This window comes from Orbicella franksi, chromosome 4 (assembly GCF_964199315.1).
Source record: "Orbicella franksi chromosome 4, jaOrbFran1.1, whole genome shotgun sequence".
NCBI lineage: Eukaryota > Metazoa > Cnidaria > Anthozoa > Scleractinia > Merulinidae > Orbicella > Orbicella franksi.
In genome coordinates this window covers 9,723,738-9,748,979 of record NC_138148.1, presented here as the reverse complement: position 1 = coordinate 9,748,979, position 25,242 = coordinate 9,723,738, and the positions used below count along the sequence as shown (strand labels likewise).

The 25,242-nt window shown below is 38.7% G+C and overlaps 2 protein-coding genes and 1 long non-coding RNA gene across 4 annotated transcripts; 2 read left to right on the top strand and 1 right to left on the bottom strand.

The window, feature by feature from the left end:
• Nucleotides 1-1,093: 1,093 nt before the first annotated feature.
• On the bottom strand, nucleotides 1,094-14,341 carry LOC145483337 (coiled-coil domain-containing protein 42 homolog). 2 transcript variants are annotated; one of them, XM_081461838.1, is made up of 12 exons: nucleotides 14,073-14,341; nucleotides 12,226-12,305; nucleotides 9,154-11,157; nucleotides 8,990-9,041; nucleotides 7,968-8,144; nucleotides 6,333-6,490; nucleotides 5,061-5,143; nucleotides 4,396-4,505; nucleotides 3,799-3,858; nucleotides 3,017-3,127; nucleotides 2,449-2,565; nucleotides 1,094-1,807 (listed from the first exon to the last, which is right to left on the bottom strand). In XM_081461838.1, exons 3-12 carry the CDS (start codon nucleotides 9,222-9,224, stop codon nucleotides 1,586-1,588), a joined length of 1,161 nt encoding a protein of 386 aa, XP_081317964.1. In that variant the 5' UTR covers nucleotides 9,225-11,157; nucleotides 12,226-12,305; nucleotides 14,073-14,341; the 3' UTR covers nucleotides 1,094-1,585. The 2 variants fall into 2 exon arrangements, with proteins under 2 accessions (XP_081317964.1, XP_081317965.1); XM_081461839.1 differs by having other exon boundaries at nucleotides 14,116-14,341.
• A 33-nt stretch (nucleotides 14,342-14,374) lies between these two features.
• On the top strand, nucleotides 14,375-17,492 carry LOC145483347 (uncharacterized). The gene is made up of 2 exons (XR_014048905.1): nucleotides 14,375-14,764; nucleotides 15,261-17,492. It is a non-coding gene; the product is annotated as an uncharacterized LOC145483347 (long non-coding RNA).
• Nucleotides 17,493-17,936: 444 nt separating this feature from the next.
• On the top strand, nucleotides 17,937-23,606 carry LOC145483308 (uncharacterized). Its single transcript, XM_081461799.1, has 4 exons — nucleotides 17,937-18,139; nucleotides 19,012-19,415; nucleotides 20,172-20,337; nucleotides 20,875-23,606. Exons 1-3 carry the CDS (start codon nucleotides 18,074-18,076, stop codon nucleotides 20,239-20,241), a joined length of 540 nt encoding a protein of 179 aa, XP_081317925.1. The 5' UTR covers nucleotides 17,937-18,073; the 3' UTR covers nucleotides 20,242-20,337; nucleotides 20,875-23,606.
• Nucleotides 23,607-25,242: the final 1,636 nt, after the last annotated feature.

Genomic DNA, 25,242 nt, shown 5'->3' with positions numbered 1-25,242 from the left:
TTTGGCGAGTTCATAGCGCAAGTCAAAACACTAATGAAGATTGACGAGTGAACACGTACAGCGATAATATACATCAAAATGATTAATGAAAGATTTATCATGCAACGCTTTTCTTTCCCGAAAACCAAACTTTGACTGTGTTTTACGTTGCGTTGCGTTGCTCGAACTCAGGAGAACCACGAGGACTTCAATTAATTTCGTGAAGTACAAATATAAGAAATACCAAACATTTTCCGTGTTTCTAACTATTCGAGTTATAAAAAACACGAGTTGAAAGTCGGTAAAATCGAGTAATGCTGCGCGAACACGAACTGTAGGCGATTGTTTTTTATCTTTTTCTGCCAAATTCCCCTCCGAAGTTTGCTAAACTGATAGCAAGGTATTATCTAACAAGGTATTATCTAACTCCAACTGGAAACCGGGAAAGGACCCATTTATTTCTGCTGTCAGAATGAACTCGGGGGGTTGGAGCTGTGGTAAAGTGGTTTGAACCAATCACAATGCGCGCAAAAAACTGCTGATTCTGGTCATGTGGTCGCAGTGGTGGTTCAAATTGTAGCCTCCCTTTCTTAACTCTCCTAAATGCTATACACAGCCGATATACTACTAACGGCGAGAGGGCAGCGGCAGGAAGACTCGTTCTGGTGGTTTAAGCGCATTTTCCAGATATTTCTGCTACAGTATTTAGGTTAAACTCAAGACCACTAGAAAATCACCGAGGTCTTTAACAGTAAAACTTTACGTCTTTTACAATAATGTATTTATGAGGAATTCCTGTATTAAGCTTGATATTAGACTTGCCACAACTCGACCTCATGAATTTCAGGGTAGAATATGTCAGGCCGCGAAGCGGCCGTTTTAAGGTCGTGAAGCGGCCGAGCGAGCGAATAATAAACAAGACGAAGGACTTTTCAGAAAGTCTAGCTTGATATACCAGAGCTTGTGTGTGTCAGCTGTACAGCATCAGCAAGACCTGTTTCAAACGCCGTCAGTGCTATCGCTACGAACACGGCGTATAAAACGGGCTTTTAAAAGTTTTGGGAAGAAAATGGATGGTAGGTTGAAAGAGAAAGAGAGAAGCGAACGACACCAGTTATCAATAGAAAATAATTTATTTTTCAATAAACAATATTTTATATATACACATTAAATATAGTTTTGACTTTCCTCCAAAAAGCTTGGTATTTCAATGTACTAACTTTACAAACACCACCCTATGTACAAAAGCAGGTGCAAAAATGTTTGCCATAAAAGGTCTAAAAAAGTCTTCGAAAAAAGGAATTGAAAAAAGATCATTGTAGATTGTGACAACAAAAGGTATTTTAAGATTACCCAATACAGCTACCCAGCTGCCAATAATTCGTTTCACAAGAGTATCAAGAAATCTCGGTTAAAAAACCTCGTACTGCAGGGCGGGCGCGTTGGAAGAGCAGTTCCAGGGATTTGCAGACCTTCCCTACCCTCTCCTCCCTAGCATACTTTCTCTTCGAACAACCATTTGTAACCTTGTTTAATTCTCAGCAACGAGTAACGTCCTCAGAAGGAGAATTGTTTACATTATAATGCTTCTAAGCTTTGACTCCTGCTACGACTGCTTAACATCGGCGGCGAATCTCAGAGCCATTTGCACATTTTTCAGTCCTCTGGAAGGACTGGACTTGAACGGCGAGTCTAACAATGCATGCCGGGATATTCTGGACTCTTTCTTGAGGATGCTTAGGGGACTGGGTTGCAGTCCTTCAGAGGCCGCAGCTGATTCTGGGAGTCTGGCTATTTTGACGATGTCAGTGTGCTCTAAAATGTGTTCCTGCCAAGTAAAAGAAGATGAATTCAAGATGTTACTTTGCTTCTTGCCAAGAGACTAAGATAATGGTCTCTTGTTCATGGTCGTTACTTTAATTCGGGTCTAATACCAATACGCAAGTAGCATTTAATATTCTGGAATTTCAAACCCCGCGTTTGGAGGGAAACAAATACCGTGGTAGTCATGGAAATTGGAAACGGGAGAACATTTGCTTATCCTTCAAGAAAGTAAAATACATGTACAGTTCAACTCCTATTAAACCGGCCACCCTCGGGGAAATAAATAGTGGCCACTTATAGGGGGCTGGCCGCTTAATAGAAGTCAAAACAATAGAAAATCGATAACCGGTCGCCTCAAAGAGGTGGCCGTTTTATAGGTGGCCGCTTATAGGGGTTCGACTGTATTAAAAAACAACAGGCCGAGTTACAACATGGGGCGTATATAAAAAAAAAATTCAACGTACATGTAGCATTACCAATTATGTAAACTCATTTTCTTTCCCAATTCGCGTTTTCCAAAAAAAAAAGAAAAAAGAAAAACTTTACTTTCATTCCTATACTACCCAGTGAAACAGGCATTGCGGGATTTTCAGCACACGCAAGGACGTCAGTTCATATTTTCCAACAGAAACAGTTCACACCAACCTGAATCACTTTCAGCTTGGAATCAACGTCAAGTTTTTCTACAGGTGTCCCCCGGAGCCGCTGGCATTTTTCTGCGATGTTGTCGATTGCTAATCTGATGCAGCCAAGCATTTCACTCTGTGACGAAACAAAAAGTAAAACATGCAAGCTACACAAGATGGGCTTGTATTACAGTAATTTAATATTTGTTAGACTTCAGAAATAGATTTGTAAGTACAGTCAGAAAACATCCGAAATAAGTTTCTCTCTCGCCGTCTTTCCTTCCTTGAATTTCAGACCGTCCCTTCTCGCGAGCACGCGACCAGATGGAGAAGGCGGGAGAAGGCTGAAATTCAGGCCACGCCGTTTTGTTCCGGGGTTAGTCTGCGTAGCAGGCGTAGAACGGGGGAGAGGGAGCAGAGATGGAAGGAGTGGGGACTGGTCTCCCCTACTCTTTCTCAATTTACCTCTGCAACACAGGCTATTCTGAGGACCTACAACGTGAAACTACTAACAAACAAGAAATCACTGACGTACTTTTATGACAACACTTAGCCAAGATTTCATTGGTTTGATCGATTAGTCTCACCTGCTGTCTGTAAATGCCTTTGCTATTGATTAAGAACTGGTCAATTTTCTCTTTCCATTGCACGGTCTCCTCCAGTTTTTCCTGAAGTGCTGCCAGTTCACTGTTCATCAACTGGAAAAAGAAAGTCAGTCATTGAAAAACAGTCATTCCACGGACCTGCAGAACGTAATCGGGTGACGTTTAATACTGAGGGGTACTCTTTCACTTGACCTCTAGTTAGATTTTGGTCTGAAAACAGGTAAAATTTTATGGAATCACAGTGCCACCTTGTCAATTCCTCTAAACTGAAGGGCCACCAAAACTTACAATTGGCCTGTGTTAACGAAAGGGAGGAATTAAAGGCGGGGTTCTAATGTATTTTTGGACCTAATCTTAAGACGTAAAAGAGAGAATGGTCACAAAGTAAGGTCTTTATACGTTCCTCTAGCGTTATTTTGTCTGGGCGAGCGTAGTTCTGAAAAGAACTGTTGTTAGAGGCTGACTGTTTGACACCTTGAGCGGAAGTCATCGTCAGAGTCACAATCGATGGTCCAGTGTTATAAATCTGGTCTGTAGAAACGGATTGGTCAGTTTCGTCGTGATGGTATTGGCTCTGAGACTTACAGAAAGTTTCAATCGATCTATTTTTAGTCAATTCTTGAGTCGTTCTGTTTGAATGTCATTCGTCGGTTTTGTTATAAATGCTGCGAATAAGTTGTTTGTACTGTGCCGGTAACCCGAGTCGGGGGCGGGTACTCGCTTATATGGGCTATATAGGTAAAACGGACTGTACAATCACTCACCAGCAAGTTTTGAGTATGTTCTTGATTCAAGTCCTGTAGCCTCTGTTGCTCACTTTCAACCTGACAAGATTTCAACAAAACTAAAAGTTCAGTTCCTCTGAGTGGATGTTTGAAAGTTACACAAGATGCTGATATTGATGGCAAACATTTTAATTTAATTCCTGACTAGTGATAAATGAAACAATACGATATTCACTTCGGCAGCAAGGTAAGGAATTTTAATAATTATTGAGAAGTCTTTCTAATTACAAGCTCTTAGAATACATGTAGCTGTTTGATCCTTCCTGAACCAAATGTTCTCAGCATGAGCTTGGGCTGCCTGTAGAGCACTCTGAAAGTTATGACATCAGCTACCACTGTATATCCTTGCAGTAAACCACAGGCCTTCCAACCAGAGAGTTCCTTTAATTTTGCAATTGCAATTCACATCAAGGATGAAGTAGATTTCTTTAGCGATGACTATTCACTATTTCTAGCTAAGGTCAGCTAATTAATGAGCAATCCACTTTTAGCTACTTTTGTCCTCATTAGTTGTGGCAGAAATCGAGCCTACCCCTGACTGCATAAATAAACTTATCAAAAACGGTTGCCACCCACCTGATCTGATGTATCTCCTAACATCTGTACGAGTGATTGATTTGTTGCACTCAATGTTCTAAACCTCATCATGATTCCCATTAACATGGAGTCATTTGCTTCAAGATAGTCTAGTGGATGAAAATAGATTCAAACAGAGTCAGATTAATAACAATAATTGGTGACAAAATCAAATCTAGCTTTAACTTACTGTTTTAGCTGATTAAATATATTGTTACACCCTGTAATATCTTGGGGTTCTTTCATTATGCCAGACTGACTGGTCAGTGACCTGTGGGACTTATAACCAGGGAAAAATGGAACAACATTTTCCACCAACTTAGCCAACCAAGAGAAATGGCTCTTACCATTTTCTATCCCTTCTCCACTCTCCCATATACCTGCAAGTGAAAATCTACCGAAGAGAAGTAGGGTGACAAACTGACCAGTCCAACTAGTCTGACCCATCATTTAAAGTGGACCACCTCCAGAGGTGGTCTTTAATTCCTCTAGGTCAGACTGACCTGAAAGAGACCTTTCCATTTAAGTTATTACTGAAATTTTCTGATTTTTTGGCATAATGGAATTAGCATCCTTGATCATCATCATAACAAATGATGCCAGATAACAATATTAAATGTGATTTCATGTAGCAAAACTATCAAAAAATAAATCTGTGAATGTACCTTCTGGTAACTGATCAAGAACTTTCATCAGGAATTTTTCATAAACTGAATGTCTTGCCAGCTTTGCCTGCAGAGCCCCATTTCTAGTAATAAAATTACAAGCAAACAAGTCAGCATACACATAATAAAATTATTGTGCTTCACATATAAACTTCAAACATCCAGTTACATAGTCTAAGTAACATGAATGTATAGCAGCATTTTCACATGACGTCACAGCAGCCATATTGGCCAATGATTGATGTTCCAAAACCATGGAATTGTATCCTTGTTGGTGTATCAACGAAACCAATCCTGTGGGAGTCAAACTCTAATTTTCTTATGTAGAGTACACTTTCTTTTGCTCCAATAAATTGGCATGGTTGCTGGCCATCAGTGTCAGAGTGAAAACGCTTTGTTATGACCACTCAGCACAAAGTGCAAAAATAATACCTCTGATTCATGATATAACCCAAGGACATGATTGTGGTGTTTCCTTCTAATAGTGAGTTTTATAAACTACACTGTACTTTTTGGTAACTGGATGTTTGGAGTAAGTTAAAAGTATCGTAAATGCTAATGTCGCTTGACACTCGGCCGACACCTCAACCCTAACTCTTCTAACCCTAACTCTTCTGAGTTATGTTAACTCAAGTAACTGTTGTAAATAATTGTCTTAATTTAGTTTATTATCAGGAGATAAACTAGAAAGGGATAACCTCTTTTATCTCCTTTTCACTTTACGATGGATTTGTGAATAAACAGTTATTATTATTTTTATTATTATTATTATTATTATTATTATTATTACAATTAAACTTGTCTGATAATACTTGGAGTTTTAACCAAAATACCCTGTTATCAATATCTGACACTTCTGCACAATCCAAGAAATTAAATTGAATATGTTATGTTAACTCAAGAAACCATCAGTCAGTTTGTTACTGGATGGAACAGGGACTGCAAATAAATTACAGACTGTACATGTATTAAGACCAGAAGATGAGTCACTGGGTCTGCAATGCATACATAGAGTAGTTTGTTCAACTTAAGCGCCAGCAGTTTACAAATGAAGGGGTGCCTGGAAAAAGCCCAAGGTGACTTCTGATAAATTTTCTAGATTCTCCTTCCAGAATGCCCAAGACCCAAGGAGAGTTTGACAATGCATCAACAGTCACCTAGGATCACTTAGAGCCTTATTCTGCACACCCATTCATGCTAAAACCTACATGTATGGAAAAAGTTCTCAAAACATATTACAGTGTTGCTGTTATCTACTCTGGAAGTACACACCTTGCTTTAAGCTGCTCTAATTCTGTGGATAAAATGTCAAGTTCTCTGTTTTTCTGGGTTTTAAGCTTCAATTCTGTCTGGTACTTCTGAATTGCTCTCCTCCTTTTAGCATCATTCTCTTCTATAAACTTCTCAAACTTGCCAACTCGTTCACGAATCTATGGATTGAAACAGTTCAATGGCAAATATAAATAAACAGCAGCAGGATGTACATGTAGTATGAAACCTGGAGACAAGATAACATAGAAAATATTAAAAGGAATGAGTTTTTGATGGCTGAAGGAGAAAAGACCAAAGTCCGGGGGGAGGCCGAACTACTTTGTGAAAAGGTCAGGGATGCTCACTGGAAAATTTGAATCAAACATCTGAAGAACACTTTAATCTGGGTGTGGCTCGAGCTATATTTGACCCCTCAAAGATAGCCTTAAAAACAGACATATTAACAGTGTTTCTTTTAATTATTATTATATCTGCATGTACAACCCTGAAAGATATCTAGACGACTAAAAATAATGACATTTTGTCCTGAACACCCTAAGGGAGACCAAAATCCTTGATTATTAACCCATTGACTCCTGTGACAGCCGTTAAACTGGCCGTCACGAGCCTTCAGGCCTTTCTTCCACTTCTGACGTCATCACATTTGACCAAAATTGGCATCATCTATGCTTAACTTCTGCGGGAGGAAAAGATCTTTCCAATGATACCCAGATCAGAGTGCCCAATGCAGCCTGAGATATGTACAAAAATGCTCAAAAAGTTGAGTGAAAAACTCAGAGCAAAATTTCCTGCCATGCACTACACATGGCTACTCCATGGCAAAAAATTGCCTGTCACAATGATGCTTTCTCAGAATGTTTTAAACTGGAAAGCAAATTAAGCCCAGTAGAAGGTCAATCACTGCAGCAAAAAGAAAAGAAAAGGAGAAAAAGGAAAGGTGAAAAAAAAAAAAAAAATCGAAAAGCCTAAAGATTGATGTTTGATTTCTTCGCACACCCGATCAAAAATGTCGTAAAACGCAATGCTAGTGGAAAGAAAGGAATGCTGTTATGTTGCAAATGCCTTTTTGAGTAGATTGGAGTTAATTTGGCCCATATCCAGCCTGAAAATCTCCAAAATGCCCAAAAAATGCATTTCTGGCAAAAAGCTCCAGGAGTCAATGGGTTGAGATGGCAAATGCCCTTAACGTACTGGAATCAGGAGGGAAAAAAAAGTATCAATCTTGTTCTCAGGACCTCTCTTATTGCACCACTAGTTTTTAGAGTTTCTCTTTTAAGTAAGCCTCAAACTGGAGTGAGTCATTAGTGTAGCTGCAATAATGGTCTTTGATTCCTGTGGGATAATACAGGCACTGGATGCATGGAATGTTACTCCACTCTGTTAGCCCCAAAATAACTTACATGTATATACCTGTACCTTACGGGTAAAATATTATTTTTCTAGAAGAGTAAGATTGCCCACGACTTCACTTCACATGAAATATCTGACTCCTGATGCATAACTGCCTCAACACCCCAAGAGAGATGTATTGGATAATTCAGTGGAAAATTTTATTTATGTTTGCAGTATCCCGCCATGATTCAGAGGTGGGATATAATATTCTGATCTGTTGTGCCCCATGATCTAGTATTTTACCTGAGTTTGTTTCTTTTTAAGCTCCTCCTCCTTAGCCTTGCAAGCTGCCATGCGTTCTGCAAACTGACGCCTTTTGATATCCAAGTCTTCTTGTACCTTTTCCACTTCAACCTGTTTCTTGAGGAGTAGAGTGGACTGCACTGTGTTGAGACCGGTGTCAAGTAGTTTGCTTGCTGACTACATATTATATCAAGGAAAAATATCATGAACGTTACTAAGAATTTTGATACTGTAAGGCAAAATATTATTGATCAGTGTGAAAACTCAATTTTAGGTTTGGCATGTGGACATATTCCCAACCCCCTTTGGAATTTTTTTAAGGGAAAGGGTAAACAATATACAATAATAAATAATTTAAAATATTTTTACAAGGTAGCTGCCTCTTCAGTTATTTTTGGCCGTTTAATGTCAAAGTGGGCCCTCTTGTTAAAAAAAAAATCGTCAACAACAACAACAATAAAAATGTAAGGAAAGGAAAAAAGTTTGGGCGCTAGGGCATATGGGCAAAAGGTAAAAATTCTGTTGAGAGATTTATGGAAAAGGTGATAAAAGAATAAAAAGATCGCAAAACACGCGCCAAACTGTGTTTGTGATTTTATCAATAGGACTGTCACGCGAACCCGTTTGAAGAGTTGACATTTTTGGACTTCCAGATTTCCTGATTCAAAATATGAAAACCTGGCGAGCGCGTAAAGAAAAGTAACTAACGAGTTAAGTTAAAACAACAATGAACAATGTAAATAACAATTTGACAGAGAACCCTATTAAAAAACACCGACGTTGATTCGATTGTCTTGAACTCATCGATTGCAATCGACAAGTAACTGCACTTCCAGTCGAGTCCTGATCAAGATTATCTCAAGCACAAAAATCTTCCGGATTCCCACATATCGGAGGTTTCAAAAAAGACTGTTTACAGAGAACGATAGATCTGACCGCCAGCGCTCAATTAAAACTGCGCGCGGAACAAACTGTTGACAACCATATTTTGTTTCCAATCGGAATGAAATGGTTATGAGTACCTCTTCCACGATGGGAAATTTGCGGACGTTGCTGTCATCTTCATCGTCGTCTCTGCAGAAAGAATAAAAACCGCAACATCAAAAGCTTAGAAGATCAGGGGTAATCTCGCTTCCACTAAATAATGCACGACACCCAAAGCTGAAAAGTGAAACAGGGAGCTAACCTCAACTGGGTTACAAAGACGTTCTTCTTCTGCGGCTCCAGCTCAAGTCTATATGTCCCGTCCATAGCCATAGTCGCCGAAAAAATACTTCTTTGCGGTGTCGAAAGGATGAGGTGCTCTGCTACCCAACAACGAGGAGGAAATACTTCACATAAACCCAGCTGTGCTAACGTTCCACGATGTTCCCTTCTAGAATCCGATGCGCCGTTACCATAGTAACGAGACTTCGTAATTGAGTCTTCTTCAGAACTATAAACTTGTAATGGACTACAGGACAATCGGGACGGGAAATACCCACATTCTGTTTTAAAATGATCAAATTCCAAACCACACTTTTGGAGAAGTCTTTCAAAAAATCACTGAATCGTTTTTTTTTCCTGGAATAATCTTGACAGGAACTGATAATTATAATATTGGGTGTGGAAAAGTGATTTTGAGAAAAAAAATTATCATAGTTTTTAAAAAACCCTAGGGTATTAATTTTTAACAGTTGGAAAGAAGAATCTGGAAGAAGTCAATTCTTTTGAGTACCAAAAGTGAAAAGCAAGCTTTTTTGATGACATTTAAATCCTTGAAATTATAGTCTCCGAAGAAACAATATAGTTGAACCCTCTAACTCTCATGGGAAATGAAAATTTTTCAAAAATAGCGAGAGTTTGAAATAGCCCATAATAAATGACTGAAGGGTAAATCCTGAGGAAATGGTTCTGAGTTCGAAATAATGGAGAATTCAAAATAACTGAGTTTGAATTAGAGAGGTCCAACTGTATCTGAAAAAATGTGTATCATTTCATAAAGAAACAAACTATTCACTATGATTGACGCCTTTTTAATTATATATTGCACCAGTTTTGTTCCAAGTTGAGAGGCACATTAATTCTTTCTGGTAATTCTCCTTGTTAGCCTGACCAAGTGAAAAACAAGTTCAAGCTTGCACTTAGGAGATTTATGATTCGGGTTGCAGCCACACAACTTTGAATCTACTGTGAAATAGTTTTTCTTCATTTCATATTATCAAATACAATAATATAGGAAACTGGCTTGAAAATTATGTACTGAACAAAACCTTGTTTTGGAAACAATGACATTAAATAAAATTCATTATTTATTTGTTGGCCGAAAATTTGTTACACCTGCATGTAATGCATGCATGTTACAAAATATCTGTTATTTTACATGTAGATTTTACTTTGAAGTGAGAGTTACTCCTGGATATGTAAAATAACGGTCTGAATATGCATCTACTGGTAAAAATAGAAAAATTATGATGAAATCGAATAAGGCTAGGCTTCAATGAAACTAAAATTTTAAAAAAGTTAATATCTTAGCCGCTAACTGTACAAAAGGAAGCTTCAGTCTTCAGTTGTAGATTAGAGTGCAGGGGTTTCATTAAGAGTTGGAAACCAGACAAAAAGACCACCTGTGAACACAACTTTGACTGTATAATTTTTTTTTTCAACATATCACAGAACTTTTTTCTGTAACAAAATATATGAGTTACTATCTTTTACTCTGATGAAGTAAACATTTGCCCTCCCTGCTCATTAGTCTGTGAACACTATCAGATTTCTGGCTTTTCTTTCAATCTGCAGTGAAACAAAAGCCAGAAATCTGTTTGTGTTCACAAGTGTCCTGCTCATAGACTTAAGTTTATGAAATCCGTGAGAGAGTTCCAATCAAATTATATAATCCCTTAAATTAAAAGACATTTCTGTCATTTTTGAGATGTCACTTCTCAAGGTCAATCATGGATTTGCAGGACCACTTGGATGAAAGCACAAAAACAGGTCACAATATTCAAATTGCAGCTCTTGAGGTCATCAAGGCTTCAGTCTGTTCTTGGCATAGTGGATTGAAGCTCAGTGATAAGATGTATCCTGTTATTGTGTCTTCTGTATTCAACTTGACTTGTGAATAGAGTTGCCATGTTTTTTATTGTGGCTTCCATCAAGGCTACTGATCCTCATCTTCTTTAAATGGATCTTTTGTTTTCTTTGTTAGGAACTAATTAATAAACAAAATCACACTCATTAAGCACATAGTAATTAACAATAAAAATTATTGGATGAAGTTGAGCAAAATGTTGTGATATGTCAGTGTCATGATGAGCTCAGTCACCAAGTTTGGTTTCATAATTATTTGAATCGCTCTCTAACAGCTACCATTTTTTACATGAGCATGGTTACAATTAAACTTGAGCAGAATATTATTGTGGAAAAACATATTTAAACGGTATTACATGTGAGAAGACCATTATTTGTAGACAGTTACTTGCAGGTTACATGGTGGGCTCATGGCCAATGAAAAGGAAGACTCTTCCTTTTCATTGGCTGTATCGAATGATAATGGCAAATATCAACATGCAGACAGAAAAGTTTTTTTTGCACTGTATTTTATGTGCAGCCCATTAAATGATAACAGATTATGCAAATATCAATGCAATAAGCAATTTTGTATTGTTACTGTGTACAATCCACATATGGATGGCACAATGGCCTAATGGCTAGTGCATGGAACACAAGATCCAGAGTCTAGCAATCCTTAATATGTGAATGTTGGCCAGGGTCACTGTGTTCTATTCTTTGGTGTGATACTTTACTATCAGAGTCTCTCCTGTACCCAGAGGTATAAAAAGGTATATTAAATTCACAAATTACTATTTAATTAAGCAATCTCAATGACGGCTGGAGCATGGTTAAGCTGTGTTAGACTAGTGTCCCATCCACGGGGATAATAAGCAGTGCTCCAGTCCCAGGTAAGTTAATAAAGCTTTTACAATTATGTTCAAGCTGTTGTTTCTCTGTTTCACGGCTTGAAAAAGACTTGAACTCCAGCTTGCTTTTAAACAAGTCGCTCTCAAATGCTGCTTGCCCTATGCAAGTCATTGGTTACATTTTTCATTTAGTTGGGACTTGCCTGGACCCTCACCCATCAGCAAGTGGGAATAAAAAATTACTTGCCCATCGGGAAAATCAATTATTCTCAGATGACCAGATGGCAATTTTTTTCAAGTTTTGCTGTTCATTGCAATTAAATACTTATTGATAAAATTAAAAATGCATATCAACTTACTGGACTTTGTGCTATTGCTCTGAGGTACTCTTCTAGTTTTATTACCATTGGTCCCTTCTTATATAACTCTTCCTTAGTTGCTGCAAAAGAAAAATATTCCATTATGACACAGCATCAGAGGTTTCATCAACGGCCGGGTGCCATGCAAATTAACCAGCTGTGAACAAGGGATGGATAAGGGTGGAGTCAACAGACAAAGGTACAGGAAGCAGGAGGGCAGGGTACTTGAGGCAGGAGGTTCTGACCCCCCTATCCGCCTCACTATACAATGACCTTCTGTAGGCAATTAAATGGTACTGATTTTGTGCTTCAAATTGCAGGAAAATTCATCCCTGCAAGTCTAGGATTTCAAAATTTTCACAGGGGGAAATGCCCCCAGAGCCTTCTATTTTTTCTGCCTGGTTGTCAAACACGGCTGCCTGCCTGCTGCCAGACTTCCATGCTCCTAGCTACCTTTCAAAAAAGGAGAAAAAAAAAACAAAAAAACAGCAGACTCTCCTATTGTTACCCCCCAATCTACAAGCAATGTGTGGGGATGTCTTGGTAAAGTTCTCAGCCTCAGACTTGAAAAGTTGCATAACATTGGGCTGCTCACATAATAATTGGATCTGACTGGAGTGCTGGATCTTCTCAGTTTCTTCGTGACCTTTACTGGCCAAGTTTAGGTGACAGACATAATATTTACCAGTTTAAGATGATGGATGACATATAAAACTATGAAGTGGAACTGTTATGTTACAATTTAATTGCCATGTCACTTTTTTGTTACTGAGTCAGTTAGTCACTCAGTTTCCCAGTAAATTCCTTACGACAGCGATATCACATTTGAATTGTTGAAGCTTAACCTTATCGTAACAAAATTTTCAAATACAGTGTGGGGCCCAGTTCTCGGCCACTTTTTGTTCAACGTTTATTTTTTGCGCCACAAATGAATCTGAATAAAAAGCACTTGTTTCTAAAGGTAGCTTGATTCCTTTTCTTCTGTTCTGTCCAGTTTTGTTTTGTCCTGTTGAGTTTTTCTGTGAGCATGTCGAGGTGACACGCAGGTAGGTGAATTTGGTTTCCCCGTAAACATGTTTGTTTACGGCTTCTCGAATTACATGGTTTATTTCAAGTTTATATTTTGTCCGTCTAGAAAGCCCAAATGAGCCAATTCTTGGCTTAAAGGGTGTAGAGTGATAAAGCTATCTGTTCAATATAAACTTTTCCTGGCCTGTTTAATTCTTTGACCTAAATTCACTCCTCAATATTTCCTTGGTACTTTTGCGTATTTGCCTATTCTCGGCCACCCTGCTCGCCTTCAATACTAAAAGTGCTCATAGTTTTGTGTGGAGTATTCGTGTCAAGTCAGTTGTAAAAATAAAGCTGTAATGGGGTGGCATGTTGAAAACTATGAGCTCTGACTTAACCCCGTTTCAAATACCCAACTCTTTCTTAGCCTCGCTTGACTACACTTAAGAGAAAAACTAGGTGTGCAAAAAGCTTCCATTTCTAACATGAAACAAAGCTCTTTGGGGATAATTTGTGATCGAAATATCAAAACACAAGCCTTACAAGTGATTTAACAACAAAAAATGGTAATAAAGCGTTGTTTATTCTGAGGAATCGCCCGCACTCTTTTGTGGCCGAGAACTGACCTGCTGGCTGATAACTGGACCCACGAACGAAGCCTCCATTTTCGTTATTACTCGGGAGAAAACAGCGTTGAGCAGTCGATAGCTCTATATGTGTAAACTGAATGCTGAAACTAGTTGTGCATGAAATTTTAAGTCCTTACGGCTATTCCAAGGTAAGAAATACAAGTTTCGTTTTTTGTGGCCGAGAACTGGGCCCCATACTGTACTCACGTGTAACTCTTTCTCCTTTCCAATTTTTGTACTGTAAGTATACCTGAGCACAAGTCATCGCTCCCATCACAGAATAAAGAAGATAGTTGTTGTATTTATCCGCGAAAATCCGCCACCGCATCCAAGGATTCATTGTTATAAATTTGTGATCGCAAATTAAAACTTCAGCACGTTGGCAGAGCCGCCATTACTTTTTTATATGACAACGCTGACCGAAATAAGGCGCAGAAACGCTTCTCATCCGCGAGCCTAAACTGAACAAAGATGGCGGGCCTATATTACACGCGAAGGGATATGACATGCCATTAGGGACAGCGCGTCTCCCAACCCCAAAATGCTTTGGGAACGAAAGAATATCGAGGTCGAAATGTATTATGGACCAAAATATAACAAGACAGCGGGAACCTGGTCTCTAACATTAGTAGGCCTGGTTAATTTTATCATTTTTAGCGGGTAAGGTAAATCCTGAATAAAATTTTTCACTTGAATTGCTCCAAGCATTGTTCAACATTTATGTATAGAATGATCCTTGCAAAGTTGAGCCGTCGACAGGGCAAACCCAGTGCTCACAATACTGAGATGAGGTGGTTTTCGAAAGCTTTTCGCCAGCCCAAAACTCGGCGAGAAATCGATCGACAAATTCAAAGCCATGATCTGGGACAATCCTACTGACGATATGCTACCAAGTTATGGTAAGTTTTTTCTAAAGAAAAATTAAGAAATGACTTCATGTGGAGTGATGTCGTGATGTGTAGGCTTATTTTTCCAGGTATATCCTGAACTAGTACTGGAACCGGCTAAAATATGCAATAAAGTTTATGTAATTTTAAAGATAAACAAAACGAAAATGCGTGCACGGGCCCGAAAAAGTAAAATGATGTAAAATAGAAAATGGGATATGCTTATTTTGTAGCTGAAAAAATGCGATTAGGGTTTTAGACATGGTGTCGAAGGGTGGAAAGGGGGTGGGGGGGGGGGGGGGGGGGTTGGGGGATGCCATCTCCAATACAGTGTCACAGTTTTGTTGAATTAGAAAGCAGTGACGCTTAGAACTTTATAATCTTATATACATCTTTGTCCGCTAGCAGCCCACTCCAACTCTACTTTTTGAGGTCTATTACCCTACTCCCTTAGAAAATATTTAATAAAGCCAGATGAAAAGTATATCATGTTGTTACTAATTAACAGGATTGACTGCAGATGAGCTTGCCTGTCTTGCTGCATCGGGAATGCAAGGCTGGGTCTATACTGATCACGTCACATGGGTTTTAAAACAGCTTAATGACATGCAAAATGATACCATGCTACTATGCCCAACGTCGTTGTTAATATCCACAACAAGATGATGAGGAAAGCTAAGTTACTTAACCCTGGACCATTAAAAAGGCTGGTTTTCACTCTGAAGGTGGGACAAAGGAATGGCAAAACTTTCATTGGCAACCCTCAAAATGGTGGTAATCATTGGGTACTGGTAGATGTTGAGCTGCAACCTTTCATGAAGATCATATACTGTAAGATGCTGGCTTGACAACCTCCCCCAGACATCATTGATGTCGTCAATGATTTTGCACGGTACATTCCACAAGTTGGAACGCACAAAAAGAGTCATTTGGTGCTTGCCCACTCTCCCAGTGCGACTAATTGGCAGGGTCATGAATGTGATTGGCGATGCCATAACTATTCCCTGCAGAGTTGCACTGATATATGTGGTGTTATTACTCTGGTGAATGTAGCTGTGGTAGCCTTGCACAGCCCTCTTTTCTGATGGTTAACGGGTCCAGTGATCAAAGAATCGATCTTCTTGCAACACCTGACCCAATACTGGTTATATTTTGTGTCGCCCATGAGCAGAGACGAAGCCGTATTCTTGTCAGTGTGAAACAAATTTTTAGTTTGTTTATTGTGGAAGTACCACAACTTCCACTGATGACCACTCCATCTTTCCCTCACCCCCATTAGTGGTCATTATATGGTTTTACACATTGTGCTGGCATTATTTTGAGCATAATAGCGAGGCAAAAGAATCTAGCATTACGCGAGAATAACAGTGACAAAAACTGGCCAATGTCTTTTGAGCATAATATATAGTGAGATTTTTTGATCATCAAGCATTTGCATAATGACAACAAATTTGAGCATTATGTGTAAAACCCTATTTCACGACCCATTTCCAGTACTATTCTGATATTTACAACACATGTTTGCAAACACAAAATCCTTTAACAACAGAAAGACAACAATGTTGGGAAGGAATACTCCTTCTAACATGAACCAAATGCACTGCCCCATGAAAAATGCAGGACATGTGTTTAGTGTAGTACAAAGATAGAAGAGTGCTTTTAGAAACCTTTTGACCTAAGTTTTCATCTCTAAAATGGCCCTTGTGATATGATCAGTAGCAGGCTGTACATGTTTTTGTGACGATTTGAACAGCTAGAGATAACTGTGCAACCTGACACTAGCCTTCTAGCAGGCTACTGCCATATTGGCTTATGATAGTGGCTTATGTTATCCACAGGTCTTTAGCTTCTTCATTGTGAAGAACATCATCATAATTTACTTCTATCAAAATGAAAAAGATCACCAGGGATAATGAAAACCTGGATCTACAGGTCCCTTGGCAAAATTGTTTGTTTGATGCTGTGCTAAATAGAGAAGATGATATCATTATTTAGAGCATTTAGTGCAGGAAACATTTTCACACTAGAAAATATATGAAATCATTACAGGTCAGACTAGTGAAATTTTAAAAGCTGATTCTAACTGTTTCTGGACGACCTATATGGAACATGCAGGTCTCTTTCAATTGAAATCATCTTGTTATTAGCAAAAAAGGACAGAGCAGTCATTCAAGACTATTCCAGCAGCTTGTATTAATAATAATATTAGACCATGTTTTTGATGTTCTGTAAAATAGAACAGGGATAAGCATGTGAAATCATTATTGGCATGAGGTGAAACTAGTCTTGTGTTTCACACATTTAATTTCAGTGAGCTATCACTATACTGGGCATCGTGCTTTGCATAAATATTTGATCAATCAGCTCATTTCCGTAGGATTTTTATCAACTTAATCCCCACCACAGATATATGCATGTACATGTACATGTAAGTACTGAACGGCACAGTGCGAACTCTATTGATTTTGCAACAAGTTTACTATTAATTTAATATTTTTTTGCCATGCATGACTCGAGTAACATTCTAAGGAAAATTGGACTCTGAGTACATGTCTGACATCTACTGTCATTTCAATATTGTCATATAGTTATTTCATATTGTTCTAGAGTTTTTACTGCTTTTAAGCAACAAATCTGAAACAAACATTACATGCAGAAACAAAAAAAACAGATAAATATTATTATATATTATATTATATATTTTCAGGATTTCAATGTTGGTATGTGTGTGGAATTATAATGGGATTACGGTATGAAATTCTGTATTACTGCATTAAATACACGACAAGCCGTTATGATTATTGTTAAACAAATTAAAGAAACTACATATAATTTCTACATAGGCAACACAAGCTAAGGTTCGTTTACTAGTAACAAATAGGTCAATGAATTGCAGGATAATAAATACCGTGGTGCACAACTGATCTGATGAGCAAAAATTTCTGTGACTGAGACGTTCGAGGGATAATTTGTGTTTCCTTTCAGAAATATTTCGAGAAAACTTGAGCTGGTGGTCGCTAACTGCGTTTTAAGCGGAAATCAACCAGGCGTTTCAAGTGTTAGAGACCAGGCTCCCACTATCTGATTATATTTTGCCCCACGATACATTTCGATCTCGATATTCTTTCGTTCCCGATGCATTTTGGGGTTGGGAGACGCGCTGTCCCTAATGGCATGTAGGGATATGTTATGGTGCAACATTTCCTTACATCCTTGAATTGTTAATGTCTTCGTGATAGGAAGAAAGAATTAAGGATAGTTCCAGTGATTTTTAGAGCTTTTCTCTTGGACGTAAGCCTATGCTGAATAAGAATTTAAAACATGTCGGAGGCGAGCGAACCCAAGAAGAAGCAAGCCAGATTGGTACGACACGAGGAAAGCGATCAGGTTTGTGCTTGATGAACGTTTGATCTATGTCGTAATTTGCAGCAATTCATTGATTAGATACCTTTTACCTTCCTATTCGGGGCTTAGTGAAGTATGTCAAAATGTTTTAAGTATTTTAGGCTGTGTTCTTATACTACATTGTACATGTACGTTGGTACCAAACATGTGAATGTACATGTAAGCTTAACTCGGTTAGTCCCCAGTCAAATATTGGGCTAGACACCTAGGCATGGACACACTCTAGCGACAGATGCAGACCTGCATACATTGGGGGAGGGGCGGGCTTGAGGAAGGGTGAAGTAAGGAGGTGGGGTCTTGGAGTAAACAAATAGAGGTCTGGAGTGGATTAGTCAGGCCCACAACAGCTCTCACTTTTTCAAAGAAGAGTTACGGGCTAGCAATCCCCAAGCTTCTTGCCAAAGGGGTTTTATAGGTGCACATGCTATTACACGAACGATAGTTTTGGCACATCTGTTCAAAAATATTTTTTAGTATTTCTTTGTGTTATACTAGAGGAAATACTATCATTAATTCCTCCTTGGAATAAGAATTCAAGAAAATTGGCCTGACTAGTCACCAAGCACTGGAATTAATTTTTAACCTGGCTAGTCTCGGGCGATCTCGTACCCAAGGTCTTTCTTTTTCCTGTCCCTGGTTGCAGGACCTTTAGGGAATAAGGTTATTTCCCTTCCTCTGCTACTGAACTCAAAAGTTATTCACGGGATGCTGTAGCTTTAGACATAAGTAGCCTGCACTCAACTTTGTGCAAGAGCCCACATATTTTAAACATTTTATTACTACCATGACTCAAGAGTGTCGTAACTAGAGCTCACTGAAAGTATTTGACTCACTGAAAGTACTTGGCTGTGCAGGAAAATTTGTCACACCAGCTCAAGCAACTAAAAACTGTGCTGTCAAGAATCTTAGCAGAAGCCCAGAAAAATGCTGAAGAATCAATTGAAGACTTTGTGGCAGACAAAGTGCAGAAAATGGGAGCAATGATAGGTCATTACTTCAGTACATTTCAAGCACTGAATGTCACGTCAAGAAAAGGTGTGGATGAAGCAGTTGCAAAGATGTATCATTCTCAAGAAATCCAGGATGCAGCTGAGGAACTCTGTGAGGCTGAAGATGAATGGGACTCTTTCCTAAAAGAAACAGATGCCAAGATTCATTTATTCAAGATGAATCCTTCATGCAGTGACAAGGTAGAAGATCTTGTTGTGGGCTCACATGGCCCGTGTGAGCTCAAAGTCACTGATGTTTGCTCAGAGAGGTTGGTAGGGAGGATACAGAAATGTTTTTCAAATTTTGATATATAATTATTGGAATAAACTATTCATAGTAAGTTACCGTTTTTGGAACTTGTCAAGTATGGAATTTTTATAGCATCCTGAGTCGAAGAATATTTTTGGCTGTTAAAGAATGCAGATTAATAAAGCATAGCCATTGTCTAAACCAATCAGAGTTAAGTAATTTTTCATTGCATGAGATTACTGTAAATAATTACCACTACCCTTAAGGCCTTGTGGGCAGCACGGCCACCTATGGTTGCTGTGCTGGAATCCAGAGGGAGGAGTTCTGTTTCAAGCCCTACCAGGTATATAAATGCTGGGAGATAACCCCACAATGGTCTAGCATCCCATCCAAGCAGGCTTTAAAAAAACACTTGAATTCTAGCTTGCCCTTTGGACAAGCAATTTTAGAGGTAAGAATTTTTCTTGCCCTGGACAAGTCTTAGTATCCCTTTTTTTTATTTAGTTGGCAGACGACTTGCCTGACCCCTTGCCCATCAGTCAAGTGAGAATGAAAAGCTACTTACCCAGCAGGAAAATTTACTTGTCCCAGATGACTGGACAGTACTTTTTTCTAGTCCTGCCCAGGGAAAATAGAATATATTCCTTGTCTCCCTGATGGGCCACTAGGTTTAAATATAGACATAACCTTAACTCAGAGAAATGGAAAACGGAAAAAAAAAAAATTATCAACTCTTTGTTTCTTGTCCATAAATTTGTCCATTTCTTGTTGTTAGAGAATTCTCCATTCAAGACTTGTTAACTTCATCATCCACAATTCTGATACTTTTGCGTCACTTTGCTTGACTACCATGACGTGACCATGTGGCCCAGGTTCAGTCACGCAAGGCAGAATTTGAGGCTCTGAATGGAGAAGTCATAGTAGTAAGCTTTGGAAATGTGGTGAGTAGATTTTAAGTGTATTTTACTAAGTTTTAAGTGTTATAACTCCCTAGTCCTAGAATTTTTACCAACAGTCCTTGAATTTTGTTGAAAATCCTTGGAATGAATACTTGAGACTACAGTGGGAGTTTATAGCCAACATTATGTCTCCTACTCCAGATATAGTACCATGCTCTGCCAAAATAGGCCATATGTGTATTCCCAGTATTGGACTGGAACTAGCTTGCAACTGAGGCTAATGCGGGAAGTCTTCAAATGCAAATGACATTAATCTCTTTTTAATGATATTCCCCGCATGAACCTCCATTGCAAGCTAGTTCCAGTCCTATACCAGGAATGTGAATATGGTCTAGCTATGATTCCAGTGTAATCCAACAGACTCTTCTAAATGTTCCAAGAATTTTCTCTGAATTTCTTTCCCAAGACAGAGACATAGACATAGTCTTGTTTTCTTAAAATTGATTGAGCCCATGATGAACACTTTGTATTATCATACTAAGCTGAAAAAAACGTTCTTGTTTATTTCTGATATATTAGGAAGGAGCACAAAAATGGCTTCAAGACACCAACTGTGAATTCAGGATGTTTGTTGACCCTGGACGCCAGCTGTACAATGCACTTGGCTTAAGACGATCTGTAGCAAAAGTGTGGAGTATCTCTTCCCTTGTGTACTACGCAGAGCAGAAGCGTGCTGGCCGGAAACTTGTGGCGATGTTTGAAGAAGATGACCTGACACAGATGGGTGGAGACTTCATTTTTGACAAAGATGGGACATTAGCACTAGTTTATCGCAGCAAGGTTTCAACAGACAGGCCCTCAGTGGATGACCTCTTGAAGTGTGTCAAGGATGTTAAGACAATGAAAAATGAGAAGGTTATTTAATTAAGGAACACTGTCAGTTAAGCAGAATATTGAAGAATGTAAAGGCAACTAGAGCAGGGCAACCAATCAAGAAAATCTCTTGCCAGAGTATCAGGCCTTGCTACTGACATTCAGGCTAGAAAACCTCCCATGCAGATGTTTGTCACACAATCTTTCCTCTGCCACAAACGTTTCTGATGGAGGAAAGATGGCATGACCACCCTGAAGAACATCTGTGTAGGAGGCTAGGCAACCAACAATCATGGTTTGATTCTGTATGTAAACAGGAAATTCTGTTAAAAATGAAGGATGCAGAAAAACTCTGTGATATAACAATTTACTAAGGTAGACAAATAGCAAAGAAGTAATAAGTAATAACAAATTATAATCAAAGCAAGATGGTTAAGATTGGGGAAAATTGAGACGATCTGTGAAACATCTAGGATGAATAATCAAGATTCACCATCTTTGACAACAGCTCCTTTAAAGAAGACTATCATCACAGGCATGTACAGTTCATTCACTATAAAGAAGCAAATGATGATGGCTTTGACTGAAACACTTGATAAAGTCACTGCTTGAAGAAATGGCTTCATATATGTATTTGGGTTGATATGCCTGTAGAAACTGGTCTCTCTTTGCTCTGGTTATAGGACTGGAGATAAATAAGTTACAAATGAGAGAATGAAGCATATTTTTGTATTTTATTTTATTGAATTAATAAAGGAATTGTTTTCATACTAAGTAATCCTTGCATCAATAGTTAAAGGGACTGTGCTGCAGTAATACGCATGTGCAGCCCTGATTGACAGATAAGATTTGAAAATTAGACGGAGTTAACGAATCTTTATTGTTTTATTGGCTTGCGTTTTAAGCTACAGATAGAAGCGTGTGGAGTCATGTACATGAAAAAACAAACAAATAAACAAACAAACAAACAAAAACCCCAAAATTTAATGGCACGTGAAAGAGCATAATTTATTTGCTTCGTTTACAATACAAGAAATTCCAGTTTCATTCGTGAAAATGTCATGAAGGAAGTATTCTTTTTTTACAACTTGTAACTTCCATTTATTTTAATCAACCCTTCACGGCAGCGTTTCTTAACAGTTTTTTGAATTTGCCTCACAGGTCTACTCACAAGGCAACTTTTGTACTGAACTCAGTGACAATTTTAAACATTTGTATGTAACGTAGGTCGTGGTTACAGCGAGTGAAAAATGATAGCATTAAATTTTAATTAACGCGTCACATGACGTCCGTGTGTTGTTCCTTGACAGTTTAGATCATAGTTTAGATCATATCAGGCTTTTCAAAAGTAATTGGGAGGGAGGAGACAAAGGAAGGAAAGAAGAAAGAAAAGCTTCACACATAAGGCCCCCTCACAGCATGACACGCGTCTCGAAAAAGTAAACCAGTAAAATCTCATCAGGTCTTGCAAATGTGATGCCAAAGATAAACGACTTTTCAAAGCGGATAGCGTCTGATTGCTGGGCTCTTCAAAGTTTCGTGAGAGTCGTTACAAAAATTTGCGCACAAAATACCGCTCTTGTCAGTGCTGAGGTACTGCTGTTTTATAAGACCACTGCTCTTCTCCCAGTCCCCTCTCCCCACACCTTTGAAGGCCTGATACCCGGGCTATTTAGTTCACCGTTACCCTGAAATGTCCTGGATATTTTTGTCCTAGTAACAAAACAGACCGGCTAATATACGATACGATGGAGTTCTAAGACAATACTCAGTTCCATTAAATTGTTTGGATTCACAATGTTTCAAATCTTAGAAAATGTACATGCAATCTTGAAAAGCAGGGCTCAAGGGTATCAAAAAATCATCTCAATGAATTTTAAGTAGACCAGAAGAAAAACAATCAGTTTAAACGTTTGATGGACTTAAGAAAATCAGCCAGTTCCTTTTTTGCCCTTCCAGCCGAGGCCTGTTCACAGGCTAACGGGCGAAAATTCAAAACCTGAAGGATAAAAACAGCTTCTCAGATACACTGCATTGCATGGAGCTTTACGAGTTTACACAGAGACGAGATTCTTAGCGGTATGATACCCAAACCTTGGCCTGTATGTATAAAACGTCATTGTATTTTTTGCCAAAATTTCAATTTCAAAGAATTTCTTGGAATTTTCCCTTTGAGTAGTTCCGACATAATTCAGCAGATTTCTTTCCCATCTGGCTGGCTTTGCTGATATGATTTCCTTGTTCCTTCCTCCCCATTCGTGGAAATATTTTCTTTAGATTTCTGTTATTTGAAGACAGAACAAAAGTGAGGTCAATGAGCGGGGAGGGGTGTGATAAATCACATTGAGGGGTAACCCTCCCCTAATCCGGACCTCACCGGTGATACTGATTGTTTCAACTATTTATAATGATCATGGCTAGCGACTTGTCCATTATGGGCCAAACTTAAACCAACTTTAAACGCTACTTCCTTTCACGCATGCGCTCTTTGAATTGGGTTTTAAGAAAGACCTAAAATATTTTTCAGGCTTCATTTGACGCGAAATCGTAACTATATTTTTGTGGCCAATTTTTCTACAAAGTGGACAAGGAAGCAGGGTACGTGATTTTCGGTTGTCATTCAAAAATAAATCGCTCACTATAATTTCACGGAAATAAAAACAGAATTATTGCTTTCCCTTCCTCTTCACTTTTAAACGCAGAGTAATTTTGTCATAGTTTCAACTTACGTTTTTCTGTTGAAACTAAAAATGCTCCCAAATCTGCCAGAGCTGTCTTTTTACAACAATGCGACAGAACGCCATACTGAAAATGAAATTAGGGGATTCCCCGATTTCGGAGAACAGATGCAATATTTGCATATTTGAGTTTCCAATAACAAATCTCTTGCGAAACATTAGCTTTGCTGACTGGAATCCGTTCTTTCTCTTTTGAAAATTTTTAACGACCAGAATCTTGGAAAACAACCGATCCTTTGCTCTAAAAGAGCGTTCTTTTCGTACAAAATTAAATATGACGAAACCAACACGATCACCTCGCTATGTTTTCATACTAGACGAGAAGTAGATCTTATATTAGGTAAACATAAGCACTAGAACATGAGGTGCAAACGCAAGTCATTTTCCCTTTGTCGAAATAGTTCTTTAATTTTCGCGTTGACAAAAATCTCATCAGGTCTTGCAAGTGTTATGTCAAAGATGAATGATGTTGCAAAGCGGATAGCCTCTTATGGGCTCTTCAAAGTTTTGTGAGAGTCGTTCCTAAAAGTTGCTCACAAAACAATGATCTTGCGTTGCTGCGGTACGAACGGTACGTAGCGCTGTTTTGTAAGACCACCGCTTCTCTCCCCTCCCCGTCTTCCCTTCCCCTTGCCCCTCTCCTTTTGAAGGCCTAATACTCGGGTCATTTAGTTCACCGTTACCCTGAAATGTCCAGGATATTTTTGTTTAAATCACAAAGTCACCTTTTTACTTGCGCGTGAAAATTCAAAAACTGAACCAAAAACAGCTTCTCAGATACACTCCAAAGTCTCAATGATTTTCTTCGATTTGCCCTTTGAGTAGTTCTGATGAGACTTTGTGTCTACTTTCGCTGAATCGTTTAGCAGATTCGTTTACCAACTGTCTATTTTTTTAACATAAAATTTCCGTCTTCCTTTCCTTCTAACTCACGCAAAGATATTATTTAGATTTCTAGTATTTGAAGACAAAAAGGAAAATGAGGTTAATGAGCGTGGAGGGGTGTGACGGATCACATTGAGGGGTAACCCTCCACTAATCCGGACCTCGACTACGTTTATAATTGCTTGAACTATTTATAATGATCATAGCTAGGGACGTGACCATTATGGGCCAAACTAAAATCAACTTTGAAAGCTACTTCCTTGTACGCATGCGCTCTTTGAATTGGAATTGAAGACAGACACACTTCTTTGTTTAAAAGGAAACCAAGCTGGCTGCGACCTACAAATATATATGTCAGGTTTCAGCTTCATTTGACGCGAAGTCGGTGTTGAATCAGTGACAATTTTTTTGTGGCCAGTTTCTCTACATAGTGGACGAGGAATTAGGCTGA